This window comes from Palaemon carinicauda, unplaced genomic scaffold, assembly GCF_036898095.1.
Source record: "Palaemon carinicauda isolate YSFRI2023 unplaced genomic scaffold, ASM3689809v2 scaffold20, whole genome shotgun sequence".
NCBI classification, from domain to species: Eukaryota; Metazoa; Arthropoda; class Malacostraca; order Decapoda; family Palaemonidae; genus Palaemon; species Palaemon carinicauda.
The window spans coordinates 258,274-280,590 of NW_027169590.1; the positions used below are offsets into that span (position 1 = coordinate 258,274).

General features: G+C 41.8%; 1 protein-coding gene across 31 annotated transcripts in view; it reads left to right on the forward strand.

The window, feature by feature from the left end:
• Positions 1–19,952, forward strand: part of LOC137635945 (uncharacterized) — a 152,020-nt gene extending 132,068 nt beyond the window's left edge. For 3 of the 31 annotated variants that reach the window (XR_011042838.1, XR_011042836.1, XR_011042833.1), the window contains 3 exons: positions 3,752–3,859; positions 16,041–16,137; positions 17,833–18,089. Coding sequence is in view for 6 of the 31 variants with exons in the window: in XM_068368414.1 (XP_068224515.1) it covers positions 3,752–3,859; positions 4,271–4,286 (124 nt within the window). In the remaining 25 variants the exon portion in view is untranslated. Of the gene's footprint in view, positions 1–2,686; positions 3,521–3,751; positions 3,860–4,270; positions 4,431–16,040; positions 16,138–17,832 lie in introns of those variants that run through there. The other 28 variants (XR_011042856.1, XR_011042858.1, XR_011042861.1 and 25 more) reach the window with 24 other exon arrangements.
• The last annotated feature ends 2,365 nt before the right edge of the window (positions 19,953–22,317 follow it).

Genomic DNA, 22,317 nt, shown 5'->3' on the forward strand with positions numbered 1-22,317 from the left:
TAAGTTTGGAGTACAGTACTCATTTTTTTTTGACAAGGACAGAGGATCCGCAGCCCAGCTACAAGAGCATGCACATCTCATCCCACCCACCTGTTGAGGTGTGAATGCGGATCTCTTTAATCTATGTGAATCCAAAAATCCAGTCGTACACCCAGACTCGGGCGTCGAGTCTTTTGCAGAACGACTTATTTCTTCAAGGTATCTCCGAGCTTCTACAGTCGGTTCTTTATAATAAAAGTCTCCTGTTTTCGTTCTCTAATCCTGGAACAAGTTAGCTCTTCAAACTATGTTGGTGAGAAGGCACTTGGCCAAACAAGCAGTTATTCCACAGGACTTACTGTGCACATTTGACCACTAGGACTAGTACTCCTGGATTACAGGACATCCGTCATCAAGGAAGTGTCTTCGAACCTACAGGTATACCAGGTCAAGGTGAGGTGCTTCGTTTCGGACAGCACCTCAGGTTTTCACGAGAGTTTTTACCCTAGTGTCAACTTGGGCGTCCAGAATCAGTTTCGTTTTCCGAAGATTTCGGGACAACTGGCTGATCCTAACAGACTCTGTAGCATACCTTCGTCACCAATGAGACAACTCCTTGAGTTTACCGCAATAAGAGGATTGAAGTAAATCTCGGTAGATATCCTTGCTTCCTTATCAGAGACGGTTATTCTTTGGTTTCTTCATAGTCATCAACCCGCAGAAGTTTTCTCAGAACAACGGGTTCCAAGGTGTAAGATAGTGGTAGTCTCTTCCTTCTACGAGACACACTTTCAGCTAGCAGTGGTTACGACTCAGGGGCCACTGTTTTACTCTAGTTCGTCAAGCCCGCATCGGACTCCTTCGAATCCAACCTCTTTAGGGGCAGCTAGATCCCAGGTTGTTCAGCCTGAGGGATCTCCCGTTCTTCTTGTCTCTATGGGAACCAGGCAGGAGACAGATTTGAGAAGAGGATTGACAAACGAGAATCTCCGCCGAGGAGTTGACCACCTCGTCCCTTCCCCAGATTTGATGCTCTCTTCAGATGCAGCAAAAGAAAGGTTGACCCCACATGCTGTACCACTCGGCCTCCGGCCTCTGGTCAGAATATGAATGGTACTATCATTAAAATCTAGAGATGAGTGCAGCCTTGCAGCAGATAAATCAATCTCTGGCAGGTCACTGTGGTAATGGCGAACGACGACACCACGATAGTGGCTCATTTGGAACAAATAGGGCGGTGCTTGTTTTTCGCAGCACTTCTCTCCTAGCATGGTATGGTAAATGATCTGAAGACTGCTCGGTTTCTCTATCAGTTCTATTATTCCGGACAAGCAGGAATGTGCTCACGGTCTTCTGAGCAGAGCTCCTCGGATAGTGGTCTCCGAGTGGTCTTTGTATCATCCAGTTTCCTACAAAGTCCTGACTTTGAGGGGTTCCCCGAGAGTGGATCTCTTTGCAACGTCCCTGAATAACTCTCCTCCACTCTTCAGTTCCCCAGTGCCGGATCCCCAGGCTCTATGGCTGGATGCATTCGGCAACAGCAGGTCAGCTGGCGTTTTAGCAATTTTCCCCCGCACTGCTCAATGACAAGGGTGCTTAAAAAGGAAAGATCCTCTGCAACCTGGCAATGCCCCTCTCGGCTCCGCTTTGCATCTGTGGGATGGTTCCCGTACCTTCTTCGGCTGCTGACGGAAGTGCCGAGACACTCCCTCCACGTCATGATTAACTCGACAGCCACATGTGATCATCTTCCACAGTGCCATAGGCCCCGTATGTTCTTCATGCCTGGACACTTTCCAACATCTTGTACGGAGAAGCTTTCACAGCAAGTTGTAAAAGGATATTCTGGATACCTCCAGAATTCTCCAGTTGCTGGCTAACAGGCTAGCAGACTTCCTTCAGTGGTTGATGTCATGGACAGGGTATCTCACCCCCTCATTGCTACTTTCCAGCATAACCTTCAAGGGGAAAACTCCCCTCGGTCTCGGCAATGAAAGGCTACCACTTGTCGTTGAGCCTCGCCTTCAGTCTGAAAAGAATTGACCTTTCTTCTGTGTTAGTATTGTCTCTCAGTCGGAAGTTAGACTTAATCAACGTGGCATGGTTCGTGTCCTTCGGTCCCTAAAGAGTGCCTCCAACGACCCAGGATGCCAAACAGCAGATCCTCACCTGTCCTTGAAGACAGTTCTCTCGCTCCTTTTGGCTTTGGCTAAGAGAGTTTGCAAATCCTATGGTCCTCCTTCGTCTCATTGACGGCGATGGGTAAGGCAATGCTCGACTTTGTTCCTAGAAGCTCGGATCCCACATTCAAAGCATTCAGATTGGGAGTCCTATTGTTCCTAGAAGCTCGTATCCCACATTCAAACCATTCAGATGGGGAGTCCTATGTAGCGTGACTAATGATCCATATCAACAGCTACTGTAATACGCTAGGAAGAACCTGAGGTGCTACCTCAGGAGAACTACAGGAGCTCACCCCCGAGTGTCGGTACTCTTCGTCAGTTCAAGAAAGGTAAAACGAAGGATCACTAAGAGCCCATTTTCGTCTTGGATTCGCAAGGTCATAGACTGAGCGTTGAACGCTGATCCTTCTCCTTAAACGAGACGACCCACAGCTCATGACGTTAGGGGCATAGGTACGTTCCTAGCGTTCAAGAAAAACTACTGACACAGGTCCTACAAGCGGGTGTGTGGAAGCCTCGGACAATCTTCACCACGTCTGCCTTCAAGACGTGACCCACAGGAACATGGAGATGGTCTCCATTGGCTCTGTGGTGGCTACACAACAAATGGTTTAAACACCTCAGGCTCCTTGATGGACAAATAGCAGATGGTGGAGGGCAGAGGTTAACAGGGATTAAGTCTGGGATAAAGGACAAGAATGACTGGCTCTTTCTTTCATCTTCCCCTCTCTGGGGGAACAGCACCTACCATACTCGGCACGCTGGTCTCCTCAGTAAGAAGGTAAATCCACTTCCTTGTGTAACCTGATATAGAGATATGCTTGTCCCCACACCCCCCTGCCAAGGTGGGATTGAGTAACGTCTATGGCTGGTTCAAAGATTCCTAAGTTTCTGAGAATTTTTACCTAGACTAGTCACACCGCTAGTATCACAATCATACAGCTTGCTCAGGCCACTAAAGCATAATATTACACATAGGTTTTAGCGAGGTGTCAGGGTTTTCCCCCTTATATATGCATAGCACGAACAGGGAATGACCCCGGGTCTAAAGCCAGCCAGTTGGTTAAGCACTTCCACCCACCTTAGAGGTGAGTCTTCATTAATAAAGAGCGTTAAGGTTTCTATTTAGTGTCGCAGCAAAAGAAATTTAAAGTAATTTGTATTTTTCTTAACGATATACTGATTTGACTCCCCATCGCCTGTCCCCCGGTAAGTCCTGCCTGCAAGCAAAATTGACGATAGCCATTACTACCCCATCACCCGCTATCTAGCAGTTAGGGTAGTTACATCTCGCTAAAAAGTCTTATGGCTAGTCTTCCAGCTTCGCTGAAACTATATTCTGAAATAAAGTTCTCGAGGTTTGTATCATTGGGAAAAATACAAATTACTTTTATCTTTGCCATTTTTGAAGAAGTATATGTTAAAAGATGAAATTTAGATGTCTATCATAGGTTTTTGTTGTTATATTTCAATCACTTATATTTTATAAATATATTTTTCCCTCCCGAATTTATTTGTTTCAGCACTGTAAGAATATAGTTTGACTCATCATAGTATATATATAATTAATTTAATTTTAATTTGAACAGGTTGTGGGAAAACCTCTTCTTTGATGTCTCTCAAATAACATCCTCCCCCATTGCAGAAATAAGCCATATTTGGAAGGCTCTCATCAAAGTAGCAGAGAGAATCCACTGGTAAGTTATCCCAAGATGGGGGGTTCTCAACTTTAGACTCTTTGTAAAGTCTTACCCTTTTTGTTACCCACTTTCATTTTTCTCCAAAATTCCACAGTCCTAATTTAAAGAAAAAAAAAGTTTTGATTTCTATCAATATTTTGAAACGTACAGAAAGTACTTTACTTACAAACTTAATAGGGTCCAAGAAGCTGTTTGTAGGTCAAATTATTTGCAAGTCAAATTTTGTAAAGCTTCGGCCTAGGTTAGGCTTCTCCTCAACTCAAATGCCTTCGATTTTGAGCTGCAAACGTCAACAAATAGACCATTTTCATATTGCAAATGTCATCTTGCTTACTGCATTAAATTATATGTTGTTTTATTAATATTTAATTTTTAGCTTTTGGTACAATATGAGTTTTATGTTTTCAGTTGGATATGTTTTTAAGTCAAGGACCTTCTGTTTATTAAATGATTTTTAATATTCTGCCATGGCCCCAAGTTAAGACTCCATGTCCTCATGAAGCCACGTTGGGAACCCTGAAGAGACTATTTCAAGATCTTTGATAAAGTAAAGACTGAGTTTTTGAATTTCCTTTTCGTATGCTTTAGAGTTCTGGTGGCCTGGTGGTAGCGTCCTTGCCTGGTGGTAGCGTCCTTGCCTAGTGATTGCCAGACTGGGGTTCGAGTCCTGCTCAAACTAGTTAGTTTTTGGGTCGCTGCAACCTCGCCATTCTTGTGAGCTAAGGATGGGGGGTTTGGGGAAGCCTATAGGTCTATCTGCTGTGTCATCAGCAGCCATTGCCTGGCCCTCCTTGGTTTTAGCTTGGGTAGAGAGGGGGGGCTTGGGTGCTGTTATGTATACAGTATATGGTCAGTCTCCAGGGCATTGTCTTGCTTGATAGGGGAATAACACTATCCCTTGCCTTTGCCATTCATGAGCGGCCTTTAAAGCCTTTAGTATTCTTTTGTTTGCAGTTGTGTTTTGGTCTTGGTGAAGCATTTGTATTTGTTTTGAATCTTTCCTTTTTATATCAGGAAGTAATTCTATCTTTTGTAAATCACTCCATTTGTTTATCGACAGATTTGAAAAGAAGCTGAGTAAGCTGACTGACTTTTTTTAATTATTATTATTATTATTATTACTATCCAAGCTACAACCCTAGTTGGAAAAGCAAGATGCTATAAGCCTAGGGGCTCCAACAGGGAAAAATAGCGCAGTGAGGAAAGGAAATAAGGAAATAAATAAATGAGAGAACAAATTAACAATAAATCATTCAAAAATAAGTAACAACGTCAAAACAGACATGTCATATATAAACTATTAACAACATCAAAAACAAATATGTCATAAATAAACTATAAAAAGACTCATGTCCGCTTGGTCAACAAAAAAGCATTTGCTCCAACTTTGAACTTTTGAAGTTGGGTCTAGCTTTGATGATTTTTCTACGTAGACCAATGCTTTGGCTCCTACTTTTATCTGTGTAAATACTATTGTCAGAAATATTCATTGCTGCTTGTTTCCTCCATCTCTGAATAAACTTACTCTAGTTATCATCACGTTCATCAATATCTTTATTGTGGTTACAGGTTGGGAATCCCTCATACAATTCTTTTGACCCAAAGAGTTTCAGATTTCAGAATAGCCCTGTATTGTCGGGTTCACAATTCCTATGTTTTATTCTGATGAAAATTGCGTAATATTTCTTAATGAGTGGCACTGTTCCTCTTGGAGATAATTACACACACTGGGTAAAACTCCTGCATCCATCCAGTGAAGAACTGGCTAGTTACCTGTGATTTATTGCCAGCCCTTCACATCAATGTGGTTCTTCCTGAAAAACCTTAGTGTTTTTGGAATGGTATTGACCTTCAAGGTCGCCAGTTGCATTATCCAACAACATTAGAGTTGGCGTATCTTTCATAAGTTTATACCCAGACAGGCCTTATCATCTTGCGTGATATAAATCCTCCTCGGTGTTTTCCAAAAGAGGCCAATTGAAGGTGAAAGGATTGTCCAGACTACGTAACTTTAAAATTCCCCGAATAATTTTCAGCGGCTCCTTTGTCTGGAGTGGCTGCCTCTTCGTTCCTCAGAATGCTATCAATCCTCGTTCTTTTTCAAATCTATCAAAGCAGCCTTGGCTAGCTTAAAAACTACACTAGTCTGCATCATCACTTTTTCCAGGGAGGCTTTTCAACAATGTTTGATTGTATTTGGTTCGCCTTTACACAGACGATGGTTTCGGAATATACCAATTTTTTTGTTTATCCTTATCAATACTAGTTTCTGTACTTTGTTAGTGGTCTTCTTGGCCATTATTATTATTATATATTACTTGCTAAGCTACAACCCTAGTTGGAAAAGCAGGATGGTATAAGCCCAAGGGGCTCCAACAGGGAAAGTAGCTCAGTCAGGAAAGGAAACAAGGAGAGTAACAATATTAAAATTGATATTTCCAATATAAACTGTATTAATTTGAACAAAACAAGAGGAAGAGAAATAAGACAGAATAGTGTGCCTGAGAGTACCCCCAAGCAAGAGAACTCTAACCTAAGACAGTGGAAGACCATGATACAGAGGCTATAGCACTACCCAAAACTAGAGAACAATGGTTTGGTTTTAGAGTGTCCTAGAAGAGCTGCTTACTATGTCTAAAGTGTGTCTTCTACCCTTACCAAGAGGAAAGTAGCCACTGGACAATTACAGTGCTGTAGTTAACCCCTTGGGTGAAGAAGAATGGTTTGGTAATCTCAATGTTGTCAGGTGTATGGGGACAGTAGAGAATGTGTAAGAAAAGGCCAGACTATTCAGTGTATGTGTAGGCAAAGGGAAAATGAACTTTACCCAGAGAGAAGGATCCAATGTAGTACTGTCTGGTCTGTAAAAAGGACCCCATAACACTCTAGCGGTAGAGGTGTATCCCTTTTGCTACATTAGTTTATCCAAGTTTAAGCAGAGAGCCAATTTTGATTTACCATACTCTTTGGAAGTGTTGGTCATGTAGACGTACCTTTCTGCCTTTTCAGTTATCTCCTTTCTTAATTCTATAGTGGTTTTCAAAACTGTGCCATTACTAAACTTCTTAGGAACTGTTCTGTTTGAATAAATTAACGAAAAAGTTGATGAAACTATGTTTTGTGGGTTTGAACTGAGCAAGTCACCTTTTTTTCGAACACACCCATCCCTGTAGTTAAGTGTGTCGACCCATTCAGATTAGAATTTCAAGTTGATAAACCTCTTCTTCTTCCTCACTCGCTAATCTTGTGATATCGACAGGGTCCTCGTTGGTTAGGGGCTCCGAGTGGCACTCGATCAGTGAGTTGATGTAATCCGTCGTCATGTCAGAGAAACCTTCGTTGGCTACTGACTGTGTCAGCCTCACAGCCTTATCTAAAGGGGAGTGGTGAACTTTGTCTGGCGTAAATCCCTCATAGTCATGAGCAACGTCTGGCCACAATTTTCTCCAACTTGCATTCAATGTTTACTGTTTCATCTCATTAAGAGCTTTCTGAATGTTGGCCAGGCACGTTGCAGTGTTGTATTCCCGCCAATATCTCTTGAGGCTGAAGTCCTCATCGTCTTTGTCGATGGAGGAGATGAGGCCCTCCATCATGGACCTCGTGTAGAAGGCCTTGAATGCTCGAATGACACCCTGATCCATTGGTTGTACGAGGGAAAGTGGTGTTGGGGGCAGGAACTTCACTTGGACCCCGTCATAATGCAGATCCATTTCATGTCTGGCTGCACAGTCCAGCAAGAGGAGGACCTTAAAGGGCAACCCATTCTCCGCGAGGTACAGCTTCACCTGTGGGATAAAGCAGTTCACGAACCAGTCGAGTGTGAGGGCTTTGCTTATCCATGCCTTTTGATTACTCATCCAGTAGGTGGGCAGCAAGGCTTTGTTTTTGTTTTTCATAGCCCGAGGATTCATGGACTTGTAAATTAAGCCGGGCTTGAGCATGAAGCCCGCAGCATTCCCGCACATGAGGAGAGTGACGCGATCTTTGTGGGCCTTGAACCCTGGCTTCTTCACTTCGTCCTCGTAAAGGAATGTTCGGGACGGCATCCTCTTCCAGAAGAGGCCAGTTTCATTCATATTGAACACCTGCTCTGGGAAATTGCCACCTTCTTTAATTGATTTCGGGAACTCGTCCTCGACGTAATAAAGAGCTGCCTCTTGGTCTGCCGAGGCGGCCTCCCCCATACAAAGGAAAGCTGTGAGGGCCAAACCTCCTCTTGAATTTCTCGAATTAGCCCTTGCTGGCAACAAAACCACGTTTTTCTCATGGGGCAGGATCATCATCTTCATCGTCATCATCACCTTCGTCGTCTTCGTTGGATTTTCCTCCAGGAACTAGGCTATCATACAGGGTTTTGGTTTTGGTTTGAATCATGTTGGTATCGAGGCTAATCTTCTTTTCCCGACAGTCCGTTATCCACATTGATAACGCATTCTCCATTTGCACAATCGTCTTATTACAAGGAATCACAACGCGCTTAGTGTCCTTAGCGAACGTTATTGAGGCAGTTTTACGTATTTTCATTTCATCTCTTTATGTAGCGAACCGTCGATTCATTCACCCTGTAAATGCGGGCAACAGAAGCATAGCTATTGCCTGCCTTAAGCATGTCCAATAATTTCACTTTCTCGTTCACCGTCATCATTTTTCTCTTCTTCTTAGGTTCACTAGAGGATGTAGAGGGTAGAGGATGTTTAGGAGCCATTTTCAAGGGCGTCACAAGTACTATTTTACACTAAAAAGCGAAAGAAAACAGCTAAAAGTTCCATGCGTCAAGACTAAGCAACACAAGCGAAGCGAGAGAGAACAATGAATGCGGTCTCCCTTTGCGGGGCGCACGGCTGGTAGAGATACTGGGTAAAGCGACTCGGCGGCTCGGCCAATCAGCTTGCGAGATTCTGGAGCCAAGATGGCCAGCGAATCAGAGAGGTGGATTTTGAGTTGCGTGCCATCTCCGTGTTGATACCTGATGTTCTACTGTACTCTTTGCCTTCTGCTAGCGCCCGCATAACTCTCGCACCATTTTTTTCTAATTTTTGATGAATATTTTTGAAAATCCTCGATGCATTGAGACCGCGAAACTTGAGCCGCGAAATGGCGAGGGATTACTGTAGTCTGCCGCATGTTCTTGGTCCTCTCTTGGAATACCTTTCCCGTCTGTGGGTTAGGCTCTTCTCTCAAGTGGTTTTTCTTTAGCTAATTAATTTCAAATAAAACTATTTTTAGTCCAACTTTTGTATAGCAATAACGACGCCGCATTCCGTTATGTGATGGCAGCTTGTGGAGGAAGTGCAGTGTCTTTAGCATGTTCTTGTACCTCTCGGGGGACACCTTTCTTGTCCGTGGGTTGGGTTGTTCTCCCGAGGGTTTTTTTCTTTAAATTTTTGGTTTTTCTCCGGCGCTAGCGATGCTATATTTTTCGTTCGGCTCAGTCAGCCATTGTAAGGAGTACAAAGTCGGATGTTCCTGTTCCTGGGGTAGTTGGTGCTCTGCCCATTCATTGCCTTCTTTGCCTGCGGCAGTTCATGATCATCAATCTGACTTTGGCCTTTCTCGTATGCCGGTTTGGTCCTCTCCGGAGCTGTTGGTGACTAGAACTCCTCAGAGTTCTCTGGGGAAACCCAAAGCCAATCTTCGGCTACGTTTCATAGTAAACACTCGATGTCGACCTTCAACTTCAGCTAAAGCTCATTGATGGGAAGCAGACAATGCTACCCAGAGGTTCGCCTCCAAGAGTTGGAACTTCCCCTACCGAGGGAGAGTCCCTCCACTAGCCGCTGTCCTGCAATCTTCCTGCTTGTGGGAAGAGTTGCCGACAACAGCAACAGAGGTTGGTCGCCTTTCCCTGTATGCCCAATCGCCTACAATTACCTGTCAGCTTGCGACCCCCCGCGGTTTTGCGTCGGCTCGTAATCGCCCGCGGTTGCCCGTCAGCTCGTGATTGTCCATGGTCGCCTGCTAGCTCGCCATCGCTCGTTATCACCTGTCAGCTCTCAATCACTTATCAGCTCTCTTCCAGGTTTCTGGTGTCCCAACAACTGCTTCCAGCACCTGACTTTTTCTTCTCATGATTGCCAGCACTTCAAAACCTACAAGGTAACACAGACCAGCTCCTTTCCGGTTTCTGCTCGTATCCAATCTTTTTCTGCCTCTGCAGGCAACTCGTCGAAACCTCTGGTAGTAACCACTATTCAGTGTCACAGTACACATCTCGCTACTTTACCTTCCGAGGTAAAGTTTCCCTCTCTTAGATGAACTGCTCTTCCAGCTTGTAGGTAGATTTGCCGACGTCCATCAAAGAATCTCTGAAACCTTGTCATTTGGTGCGTTTTTTCCGACTTTGTTCGACGGAGAACTTCGCTGGGAGTTGGTCGCACAACTTGACCAACTGTGATCCTTACTTCAAGCGAGCACACTGCTCTTCCAAGCAAGACTCTCCTTCTCTGTTCATAGGAGAGTATCTTCATCTAGACAACACAGATTGTCATCCTTCAATCTCTCTGAGTTGCGCTATTTCAGTAGTGCTTCTCTTGACCTGCAGTTAGGGGAGTTGAGCACACACTCCCTTCTTGGAACCTAACCTAGCACTCTCCAACGATGGGTAGGGTAAAGCACAATTATCAACATTTGCACTTAATACCTTGCTCTCCACATGAATTTGTTGTTTCACGACAGTACTGTACAGTGTTTTCGGTTCCTGATGTTTTCATCATCTTTGAACTTCGTAGAGCCCGCTTATACAATTGGCAGTCTTCTTCATTAGCTCTCCAGTCCTCGTCAGCATTCATGAACGTTTTCTTTGACCACTACTACTACTATTACCACTTCTACGACTAGTGAGTTGATGTCCCATGTGCCTTAGGAACAAAGTTGCCTCTTCTGCTCCCTACTTCTTCCCTTGTCTCACTTTATGGCAAATGGTTACCGTACAAGCCGACATCTTCATCGATAAGATTTTCGTTAGTTGTTCATACGCTCTCACCTGTACGCCTTCTCCAGCAGGTAAAACATATTTCTACAAAGCGGTTGCCACAACAGAAGTCTTCCAACCATTTGCTTCTCTTCTCTCCACAAGTTTGAGAACTTGTCGGATAGCTATCACGGTTTTGGGGCTGATTCTTTGGATCTCCTCGGCCCTTCACACCTGCACCGGGAGACATAACCCCCTTGGGCGTTATTCCTTTTTCATTTCCTCTGTTCTAGGGCATGGAATTCAGCTTGTGCTTACATTATGGCTCTAGCAACTTAGAATCAAGCTTTCTCTTGGTCCCCGTCGGCCTATACCCCCTCAGGACTTGTATAAGCAACCTGAGCTCTCCAGCCTCATGAGCCTCCTCCAAAGATGCTTATATGACTAACCCATAGCTTGACCTTGATCTTGTTCATCAACCTTCTGACAATGACGCTCTCCCTCAGCCTGAGTTCGGTCATCGGCCGATGTGTTTCTCTAGGGATAACTCCTTTCTCGTCCTCGAGTTAGGTTTGCTCCGTAGTGGGTAATCCCCTCTTATCTTATTCTATTGTATTTTCCTCTTGTTTTGTTAAAGTTTTTATAGTTTATGCAGTAGATATTTTAATGTTACTGTTCTTGAAATATTCTATTTTTCCTTGTTTCCTTTCCTCTGGGCTATTTTCCCTGTTGGAGCCCCTTGGCTTATAGCATACTGCCTTTCCAAATAGGGTTGTAGGTTAGCAATTAATAATGATAATAAGTTCGGAGTACAGTACTACAGTACTCGTCTTTTTTGACAAGGACTGAGGATCCGCAGCTCAGCTACAAGAGCATGCACATCTCATCCCGCCCACCTGTTGAGGTGTGATTGCGGTTCTCTCTTTAATGCATGCAAATCCGAAAATCAGTCGGACTCCCAGATTCGGGCATTATGTCTTTTGCAGAACGACTTACTTTATGAAGGTATCTTCGAGCTTCTACAGTCTGTTCTTTCGGATAGAAGTGCCCAGTTTTCGTTCTCTCTTCCTGGAACAAGTTGGTTCATCGAACACTGTTCGGCGAGAAGGCAGGTTTTCAAGAGAGTTTTTACCTTGGTGTCAACCTGCCCCAACAGGATCTGCTTTGTTCCCTGAAGATTTCGGGACTGACTAATCTTAAGACTCGGTGGCTTTTCATCACCACCGAGACAATTCGAGTTTACTGCAATCAAGGCTTGAAGTAAATACTAAGAAATATCCCTGCTTGCTTATCAGATACTGTTATTCTTAGGCATGTTCATCATCATCAGCCTGCAGAAGTTTCCTCAGATCAATGGGGTCGAAGGTCGAAGTTGATGATAGTCTCTAACTTATGAGACACTTTCAGCCAGAAGTGTTTACATCCCGAGAGCCACCGTCTCACTGGTTCATCAAGCCCGCATCGGACTCCTTCAAATCCAATCTCTTTAGGGGCAGCCAGATCCCAGGTATGCAGCATGAGGAATCTCCCTTTTTTCTGGTCTACGGGCCCCAGGCAGGAAACGGACCTGAGAAGAGGATTGACAAACGAGAATCTCCTCCGAGGAGATTTGACGCTCTCTTCAGATGCTGCAAAAGAAAGGTTGACCCCACATGCTGTACCACTCAGCCTCCGGCCTCTGGCCTCTGATCAGAATCTGAGTGGTACTATCATTTAAATCTCCTAGAGATGAGTGAAGCCTTGCAGCAGATAAATCAATCTCTGGCAGGTCACTCGGTGGTAATGGCGAACGACGACACCACGATAGTGGCTCATTTGGAACAAATAGGGCGGTGCTTGTTTTTCGCAGCACTTCTCTCTTCTAGCATGGTATGGTAAATGATCTGAAGACTGCTCGGTTTCTCTATCAGCTCAATTATTCCGGACAAGCAGGAATGTGCTCACGGTCTTCTGAGCAGAGCTACTCGGATAGTGGTCCCCGAGTGGTCTTTGTATCATCCAGTGGCCTACAAAGTCCTGACTTTGAGGGGTTCCCCGAGAGTGGATCTCTTTGCAACGTCCCTGAATAACTCTCCTCCACTCTTCAGTTCCCCAGTGCCGGATCCCCAGGCTCTATGGCTGGATGCATTCGGCAACAGCAGGTCAGCTGGCGTTTTAGCAATTATCCCCCGCACTGCTCAATGACAAGGGTGCTTAAAAAGGAAAGATCCTCTGCAACCAGGCAATGCCCCTCTCGGCTCCGCTTTGCATCTGTGGGATGGTTCCCGTACCTTCTTCGGCTGCTGACGGAAGTGCCGAGACACTCCCTCCACGTCATGATTAACTCGACAGCCACATGTGATCATCTTCCACAGTGCCATAGGCCCCGTATGTTCTTCACGCCTGGACACTTTCCAACATCTTGTACGGAGAAGCTTTCACAGCAAGTTGTAAAAGGATATTCTGGATACCTCCAGAATTCTCCAGTTGCTGGCTAACAGGCTAGCAGACTTCCTTCAGTGGTTGATGTCATGGACAGGGTATCTCACCCCCTCATTGCTACTTTCCAGCATAACCTTCAAGGGGAAAACTCCCCTCGGTCTCGGCAATGAAAGGCTACCACTTGTCGTTGAGCCTCGCCTTCAGTCTGAAAAGAATTGACCTTTCTTCTGTGTTGGTATTGTCTCTCAGTCGGAAGTTGGATCTAATCCACGTAGCATGGTTCGTGTCCTTCGGTCCCCAAAGAGTGCCTCCAACGACCCAGGATGCCAAACAGCAGATCCTCACCTGTCCTTGAAGACAGTTCTCTCGCTCCTTTTGGCTTTGGCTAAGAGAGTTTGCAAATCCTATAGTCCTCCTTCGTCTCATTGACGGCGATGGGTAAGGCAATACTCGACTTTGTTCCTAGAAGCTCGTATCCCACATTCAAACCATTCAGATGGGGAGTCCTATGTAGCGTGACTAATGATCCATATCAACAGCTACTGTAATACGCTAGGAAGAACCTGAGGTGCTACTTCAGGAGAACTACAGGAGCTTCCCCCTGAGTGTCGGTACTCTTCGTCAGTTCAGGGAAGGTCAAATGAAGCATCACCAAGAGCCCGTTCTCGTCTTGGATTCGCAAGGTCATATACTGAGCGTTGAACCCTGACCCTTCTCCACAAACGAGATGACCCAGAGCTTATGACGTTAAGGGTATAGGTACGTCTCTAGCATTCAAGAAAAACTACTGACACAGGTCCTACAAGCGGGTATGTGGAAGCGTCACAAGACCTTCACCACCCACTACTTTCAAGATGTGACCCATGGAGATGTTCTCCATTGTTCCTGTGGTGGCTACTCAACAAGTGGTTTATAGACCTCAGGTTCCTTGATGGACAAGTACTGTACCAGATAGTGAAGGGCAGTGGTTAACTGGGATTAAGTCTGGGATATATGAGAGGAATGACTGGCTTTCTTTCTTTCTTTCATCTTCCCCTATCTTGGGGAACAGCACCTACGGTACTCTGCAAACTGGCCTCCTCCCTCTGCAGGTAAAGCCATTTCCCTAGTCTAACCTAGTATAGAGATATATACTTGTCCCCATACCCCCTGGCAAGGTGGGATTGAGTACCATCTATGGCTGGTTCAAAAATTCCTACATTTCTGAGAATTTTTACCTAGACTAGTCACACTGCTAGTATCACACAATACTCAGATTGCTCAGGCCATTAAAGCGTTCTATTACACTTAGGTTTTAGCAAGGCATAAGTGTTTTCCCCCTCCTGTTTGTGTAACACGAAGGGGGAAAAACCCCTGGTCAAAAGCTAGCCAGTTGGTTAGCACCATCACCCACCTTGACCCTTTTACCCCCAAAGGACGTACTGGTACGTTTCACAAAATTCGGCCCTTTACCCCCATGGACGTACCGGTACGTCCTTGCAAAAAAATGCTATTTAGATTTTTTTTGCATTTTTTTGATAGTTTTTTTGAGAAACTTCAGGCATTTTCCAAGAGAATGAGACCAACCCGACCTCTCTATGACAAAAATTAAGGCTGTTAGAGCAAATTAAAAAAAATAAACTGCAAAATGTGTTTGAAAAAAAATAACCCTTGGGGGTTAAGGGTTGGAAATTTCCAAATAGCCTGGGGGTAAAAGGGTTAAGGGTGAGTCTCGAAAGGGTTTGTATTTAGTGTCGGAACAAATGGCAAATTTATAGTCATTTGTATTTTTCTAACGGTACAAACCTTCATGCAAATTTGGCCCGCCATCACCTATCCTCTGGTAAGTCCTGCCTGCCATCAAAAGTGACAATAGAACACAGGTGCCTGTGTGTGAGAGCAGGGTAGCCGGTACTACCCCCTACTCCCCGCTAACTAGAGATGGGGTAGTTACACCTCGTTAAAAGTTTTATGGCTAGTCTTCTCGCTAAAAGTATATACCCTAATAAAGAGCTCAAGTTTTGTATCATTAGGAAAAATACAAATTACTTTGTCATTTATAAGAAGCATAGGTTTAAACGAGGAAATTTTGATGTCTTATTCTTAAGAACTATGTAAATCATTTTGGTATCGAAACTACATATTCTTGTTTAGCCCAACAGCTCTCTCCTAAAGGTTTGGGCCTAAACGCTAAATGGTAATCAGGGTTAAGTGTTGGAAACGAGGTAGACCAACCTATTACAGATGAAAGTCTTCAAGAGTGGATTTAGATCTTTTGAGTTTTGAGAGGAAGAGAGTAAAAGGTTTTCCTGTAATACACTCTTAACCCTTTTACCCCCAAAGGACGTACTGGTACGTTTCACAAAAGCCATCCCTTTACCCCCATGGACGTACCGGTACGTCCATGCAAAAAAATGCTATAAAATTTATTTTTTCATATTTTTGATAATTTTTTAAGAAAATTCAGGCATTTTCCAAGAGAATGAGACCAACCTGACCTCTCTATGACAAAAATTAAGGCTGTTAGAGCAATTTAAAGATAATATGCTGCAAAATGTGCTGGGGAAAAAATAACCCCTTGGGGGTTAAGGGTTGGAAATTTCCAAAGAGCCTGGGGGTAAAAGGGTTAAGTTCATTACAAATTTAACATACAAACAGATTCACTTAAAACATGAGATTGACATATTTGTAGTTTATATTTGAGAAACAACTCTAGGGATGTATGCAAAAAGCTTTGAAAGTTGCGATCTTTGTATTATATTATTGTTTTTAAAATCATAGGTATAGAGAGCCAGCTTCTAGATATTTCACATTCAGTTAACTCCTACTATTCCAGTGTTTTTGATTTTCTCATTTATCTTTCAGATGTAGCCTATAGCCCTGAGAATGCCAGTCGCAACAGCAAGGACCCCATACATATTTTGCCGTACTTCGTGGACATTTATACCGAGTTAATATCTAGGTACAGTAGATACTCATTTTATCATCTCCTCTATCCATAACTGTACCCCTTTATTTTTTATTCATATTGAACCTCTTTTCTTGCTTTTCCTCTCCATCTTGTTATCTGACCTACCTTGAAATTTTACCTTGCATTGCAACGCGCGTGTTTTTGCCTTATTGCACCCCTGTTTAGAATGGTCCTCTCTGTTCAATGCTGGGCCATGTGGACAAAAATCGTGAGTCCAACCCCAATATTAACAGATAGAATTCTCCCACGGGAATCCATTAAGGGAAAGTTGATAAGATCTTAGGTTTTTATTACTAGTCTAAAAAAAAAGATTATTGAAGTATATTTACAGTTGATTAGATAAACTATTCACATTTGCATTTTATTAAGCAATATAAATATCTAATTCGAATAGATACAGTATTCTCACGTTGATACAAAAAAATATCCCAATGTTCATTTAAAAGGACACACTATTGCTAATTTTTGATAGAAATTCTCTTTTTCTTTGCCATCTAAGACATTCCTAAAGGTTTGAATGATGAGGAAAACGTCATTCTAATCAGTTATTTTAATAGACAAGATTTAATGTACAAAATAGTACTACCTATTTCATGATCTGTGCTATCATATTTTCCTATAATAATCTTGATAAACTACCCTTTGATATTTTGAAGTTAAAGTAAAGAATGAGTATGAAAACCATTTTGTTTATAATGGTCTTGTTGTATTATTTTGTCTTTCAATATTTGTACTCTTTGATCTGTTTAAATCGAGTGATATACAGTATGTTGTGTGAGGACTGAAATGGTTTGTCCAACGTGTTGAGGATGGGTTGTGGGGAGGGAGTGAGGAGTGCGTGGAAGGAACCTGTTAGGGGGAGAAGATCAAGAGGGAGGGAGAGAATCAGATGGCGACATTAGGTGAAGGATGATGTTAGTGCAGATAGATTCGTTTGTACCCCCACGAAGTAGGTCAATAGAATTAGCTCTTGGAAAACGATATTGTTTACAGTAGCGTGAACTGGAATGTGGTAACTTTTCTTTGTAGGTGGCGTTTTGTATTTAGGCAGTTAAACCCCAGTGTCAAGAAAAGGACATTAGTTTTGGCAGTTATTCGGAAGGAAAATAGATATTTGAACTATTGTAATGGCAGTTGAATGTTGACTTTCAGAAGGAAACTCTGAGACATCCTGTTATATATGTTATTTTACTGGCTGTAGATTAATAAAGAATTATGCGTGCGAGTTTCCTTCTGTAAGCCAACGTTCAACCGCCATTACAGATGATATGGAAAGAAGAGATTTTAGTAGGAGAAGAGGATGTCTTTGTAATGTAAGAATAACATTGGGAAAGAAGAAATGTTGATGGTTTTGTAGTGAAGAGAGGCATGGGGATAAACTTTGGGGTTAATTTACTTTAATTGTTACTTATGTAATGTAAGGATAACATTGGGAAAGAAGAAATGTTGATGGTTTTGTAGTGAAGAGAGGCATGGGGCTAAACTCTTTTGGTCTATTTACTTTAATTGTTACTTTGTGCCAGGATATTAATTTCATTCAATCAAAGAGGCAGCCACTTAGGTTTTATCAGACTGATGATAAAGTATTTTTACTATTTCATATGAAGAATTTATACTAAACTCTGATAGTTGAGGAAATGAAGGTACAGTAGTGACCCTTTTGATAACTTTTCTGTTTTATTATAGGTAATCCGTCCATATTCTGTGAAGAGATTAGACCTTCATAGACCTCGATCAACGTTATAAAGTAATCCCATCAAATGTCGCCATTGAAGAGATTTGACATTCCAGCTGACCAAGATGCGGAATGATCTTCCTAATCAAGTTGCATCAAAAGAACATCTAAAGTTCTTACAACGAGGGTGTTCACGTTGAACAGGCTGACATAACTTAAATATGAAATATCTTTTAATGCTGTTGATTTTTTTATGTTGAACTGGCAGACATGAGTCTCTTATTGTTTATATGTGAAAGATCTTTTTTAAAATTGTTACTGTTCTGTAAATATTTTATTTTGATCATTCATTACTCTTCAATATGGTTTCCCTACCTTATTTCCTTTCCTCACTGGGGAATTTTTCCCTGTTGGTGCCCTTGGGCTTATAGCATCCTGTTTTTTCCAACTAGGGTTGTAGCTTGGTTATTAATAATAATACTTTATAGAAATACAGCAGTACTACTAAATGTCTATCATCAATGTCAAGATGTTGCTAAAAGGTGAATAGTATTGTTCTTGGTGACTCTGGCCAACTTTCCTTCTGTCACGTACACTATAAGCTGTTTCTTTTGATAATATTTAAACTAGACATCTTAATCAACAATGTGAACTTGAAGTAGTTTTAACCTTTTTACCCCCAAAGGACGCACTGGTACGTTTCACAAAAGCCATCCCTTTACCCCCATGGACGTACCGGTATGACCTTGCAAAAAATGCTATAAAAATTTTTATTTTTCATATTTTTTATATTTTTTTGAGAAAATTCAGGCATTTTCCAAGAGAATGAGACCAACCTGACCTCTCTATGACAAAAATTAAGGCTGTTAGAGCAATTTAAAAAAAATAATACTGCAAAATGTGCTGGGAAAAAATAACCCCCTTTGGGTTAAGGGTTGGAAATTTCCAAAGAGCCTGGGGGTAAAAGGTTAATTAACTATGTGAACTTGAAGTAGTTTAACTAGTTTAACTCCAGTATCAGTTCAAAGGACGTATAGGGTTCAGTTTTCTCACCACTGATGTCTGTCTTGTGCCCTTTCCAACTCCTGGGTAGTCATGACCATTTTGTGCATCTGAAGTGTAACCGGAGTTGGTTAGGATGAGGATGAAAATATGGGTCTTCATGAGATCAGTCCATTGAATTTGTTCTTCTCCCTTTTCATAATGTGTTTTGAAATATATATCTCATACTATGAGTTATAATGGGTAAAATCATATATGTAATTGGTAAGTTAAGTTAAAGGGCATCTGATTGTGAAAAGACAACTTTTGAACAAGTATTTAGTAATTTTGTTAAAATTCAATCTAAGAATTTGTAATGAATTTAGTAATTTGGATAAATTTACCCTTTGATTTGACAAATTATTTTTGAACAGATATTTAGTAATTTGTATTTTATGGAACACTTATGATTGCTTTTTGTTTTTATTCCAAGTATTCAATGTTAACTTGGTTTATGGTATTTTTAGCTAGTCAATTGAAGTTATGAACTTCTCCATATCTAATTGCTTCTCTCTGGAAGCTTAGTTTCGTCGACATTTACCCCCTAAAACTTAAAGAATTTCCTGATTTTTTTCCTTTCAATAGGCTTTATTTTTTTAGTAAAGCGATGAGACTGGAGTGGTTCATGGCTTGTGCTAGCCACACAGTAGTGTCTTTCAGTTACCATTTCAGATTTTTGGGTTTTGATCATATATTATTAGCAGTACCAGCCGAACACGGTCGAGTCCCTTGTCCGGCTGGGAGGAACGTAGAGAGGAGAGGTCCCCTTTTCTGTTTCATTTGTTTGATGTTGGCTACCCCCCAAAATTGGGGGGAGTACCTTGTCTTGGGTAGTGCCATAGCCTCTGTACCATGGTCTTCCACTGTCTTGGGTTAGAGTTCTCTTGCTTGAGGGTACACTCAGGCACACTGTTCTATCTAGTTTCTCTTTCTCTTGTTTTGTTGAAGTTTTTATTGTTTATTTAGGAAATATTCATTTTAAAGTTGTTACTAGTCTTAAAATATTTTATTTTTCCTTATTTCCTTTCCTCACTGAGCTATTTTCCCTGTTGGGGCCCCTGGGCTTATAGCATCCTGCTTTTCCAACTAGGGTTGTAGCTTATCATTTAATAATAATAATATGTATGCATATTATTGTGCCAATGACAAAAACTCTCAGGAGGTCATTTCAATTGCTTCCCTTGAGCTCTTGATCCAAGCAATGAGGGCCCAGTGTTCCATTGTTTATAGTGTTGCCCCACATGGACTTTCAGGGTTGATGGCTAATTCCCATGTGTGGTGGATATCTCTAGGTTTGCAGAGTTTCACCCTTGCTCTGTTCAAGTTACCCAGTCCTTCCTGGTGAGGGTTATTCCCCACTGGATGGCCGTCGGTCACTTTCCCGACTTTTGTAGCCTGTGAGCAGCTGCCCGGTTTGGTTATGGCCCATCCGCTGTTGCAAAGTTTTTGCGGGATTTCAGTCTTCGCTTTGCTTCCTGATGATTTTGGAATGGGTGCCAGGGGGTCATTAATTTGTTTCGTCTTTTAATTTTTTTCTAGCGTTTCTCATCAGATATGGGGATGCTGGCCACTATAAAGAATTTAGGGTACCTTTAATAATCAGACATGGCTGATTTAGCTCTGTTTAGAGATGTCTTAATCTGGGTTTAATACTACAGCATAAATTATTCAGGGAATAGTTTCTGGGTGATCATGATCCGCATACTCTTTAGCTTTCTGTCATGGACAGTACTGCGATTTGAATAGTCCTTGTGATGATTGTCAAGGCCTCTTGTGAAAAAGTATGCTTCCATAGTTGCTGACCAAATTGAAATTTAAAAGGCGTAAAAGGAAACTTGCTTTTAGTTCAGGGGGAAATCCAGCTCAAATCCTGAACATATAAGGTCTGTGTCTTCTTCAATTGCACAAAAAATTAGCTTATTGAGAAAGTCTTTCAAGATTTTCGGTGATCAATCTATTCTGAAGAAGTGTTTTAATTCTTTCATTCTACCTTGTTTTGAGTAATGTTATTCTGAAGAAGTGTTTTAATTCTTTCATTCTACCTTGTTTTGAGTAATGTTCTCCTGTCTGGTCTTCAGCTGCAGATTCTCATCTTTATTTGTTGGACAGAAACTTACGGTCTATTAAATTTCTTATTCCTGATCTAGATATTAATCTCTGCCACCGTCGTTCAATTAGTTCATTATGTATGTTGCATAAGATTTTCATAACTCTGACCATCCTTTACATTCAGATCTCCCTAGACAATTCTATCCTGTTCCTAATACTAGGCAGGCAGTTAATTCTAATAGCCAGGCCTTCTCCATCATGAGGCTCAATACTACGCAGTACTGTAGAAGTTTTATTCCAGCTGTTACCAAGTTGTGGAATGATCTTCCTAATCTAGTAGTTGAAGCAGTAGAACTTCAAAATTTCAAAGTTGGAGCAAATGCTTTTTTGTTGACCAGTCGGACATGAGACACTTTATAGTTTATTTATGACATATTTGTTTTTGATGTTGTTAATAGTTTATATGTGACATGTCTGTTTTGACGTAGTTACTTTTTTTAGAATGATTTATTGTTAATTTGTTCTCTTCATTTATTTATTTCCTTATTTCCTTTTCTCACTGGGCTATTTGTCCCTGTTGGAGCCCCTGGGCTTATAGCATCTTGCTTTCTCAACTAGGGTTGTAGCTTGGATAGTAATAATAATAATAATAATTATCTTGTTAGTGATGAACTTCACAGCTCTTGATTTTGTTTGCTGCTTTCGTGAAACCGCAGAAGTCCAGCAAGTCTAAAATTAAAGGCAAATCATTCTGAAGTAACCTGTTCTGTTTCAGATCCTAACCTGACTTTTAAAGTCGGATGTGGATGTTCTAGTGTTGTATGTAGTAAGGGTTCTGATGGTGTATAGCACTTTACAGATTTGAGATCCTCTCACAGTTTCCCCGATTCTTTATTTAGTTAGGACCTTTCTGATGCAAGATTCTTGCCTTTCTGTAATCCTAGCCGCTCTTTTAGACTATTAGATTGTGAGGCAGAACACCTAGATCCTAATATTCCTCCACTTGCATAAGTAAATGGTTTTAAGCAACCTCATATTTCCTGTCTAGCTGTGTTGGCTTATCAGCTGTCCTTTTAGTCGCTTTCTACGACACACAGGTTGTAAGGTGGTAGTATTCTTACACCATACCATGGAAGATAAAAAACATTTACTAACTCAAATGTAAAGGCATGTAAGTCATTCTAATCCTCATTAATTCTGATTCCTATACTGCAAAGATCTTACGAGTTATTTAAGACAATCGTTTATGCCAATCGACAAGTCTTGAAATTTGCATTTTGCAAGTTGGTTTACCAAAGAAATGCATTTTTTTGTTGATAAAGTAGGAAGTATTCTTGAAAGAATCTACTCTGCAGATTATTGAGAAGTTATTTCTAGTATTATAGAAGAGAAAATTTTAATTTTGT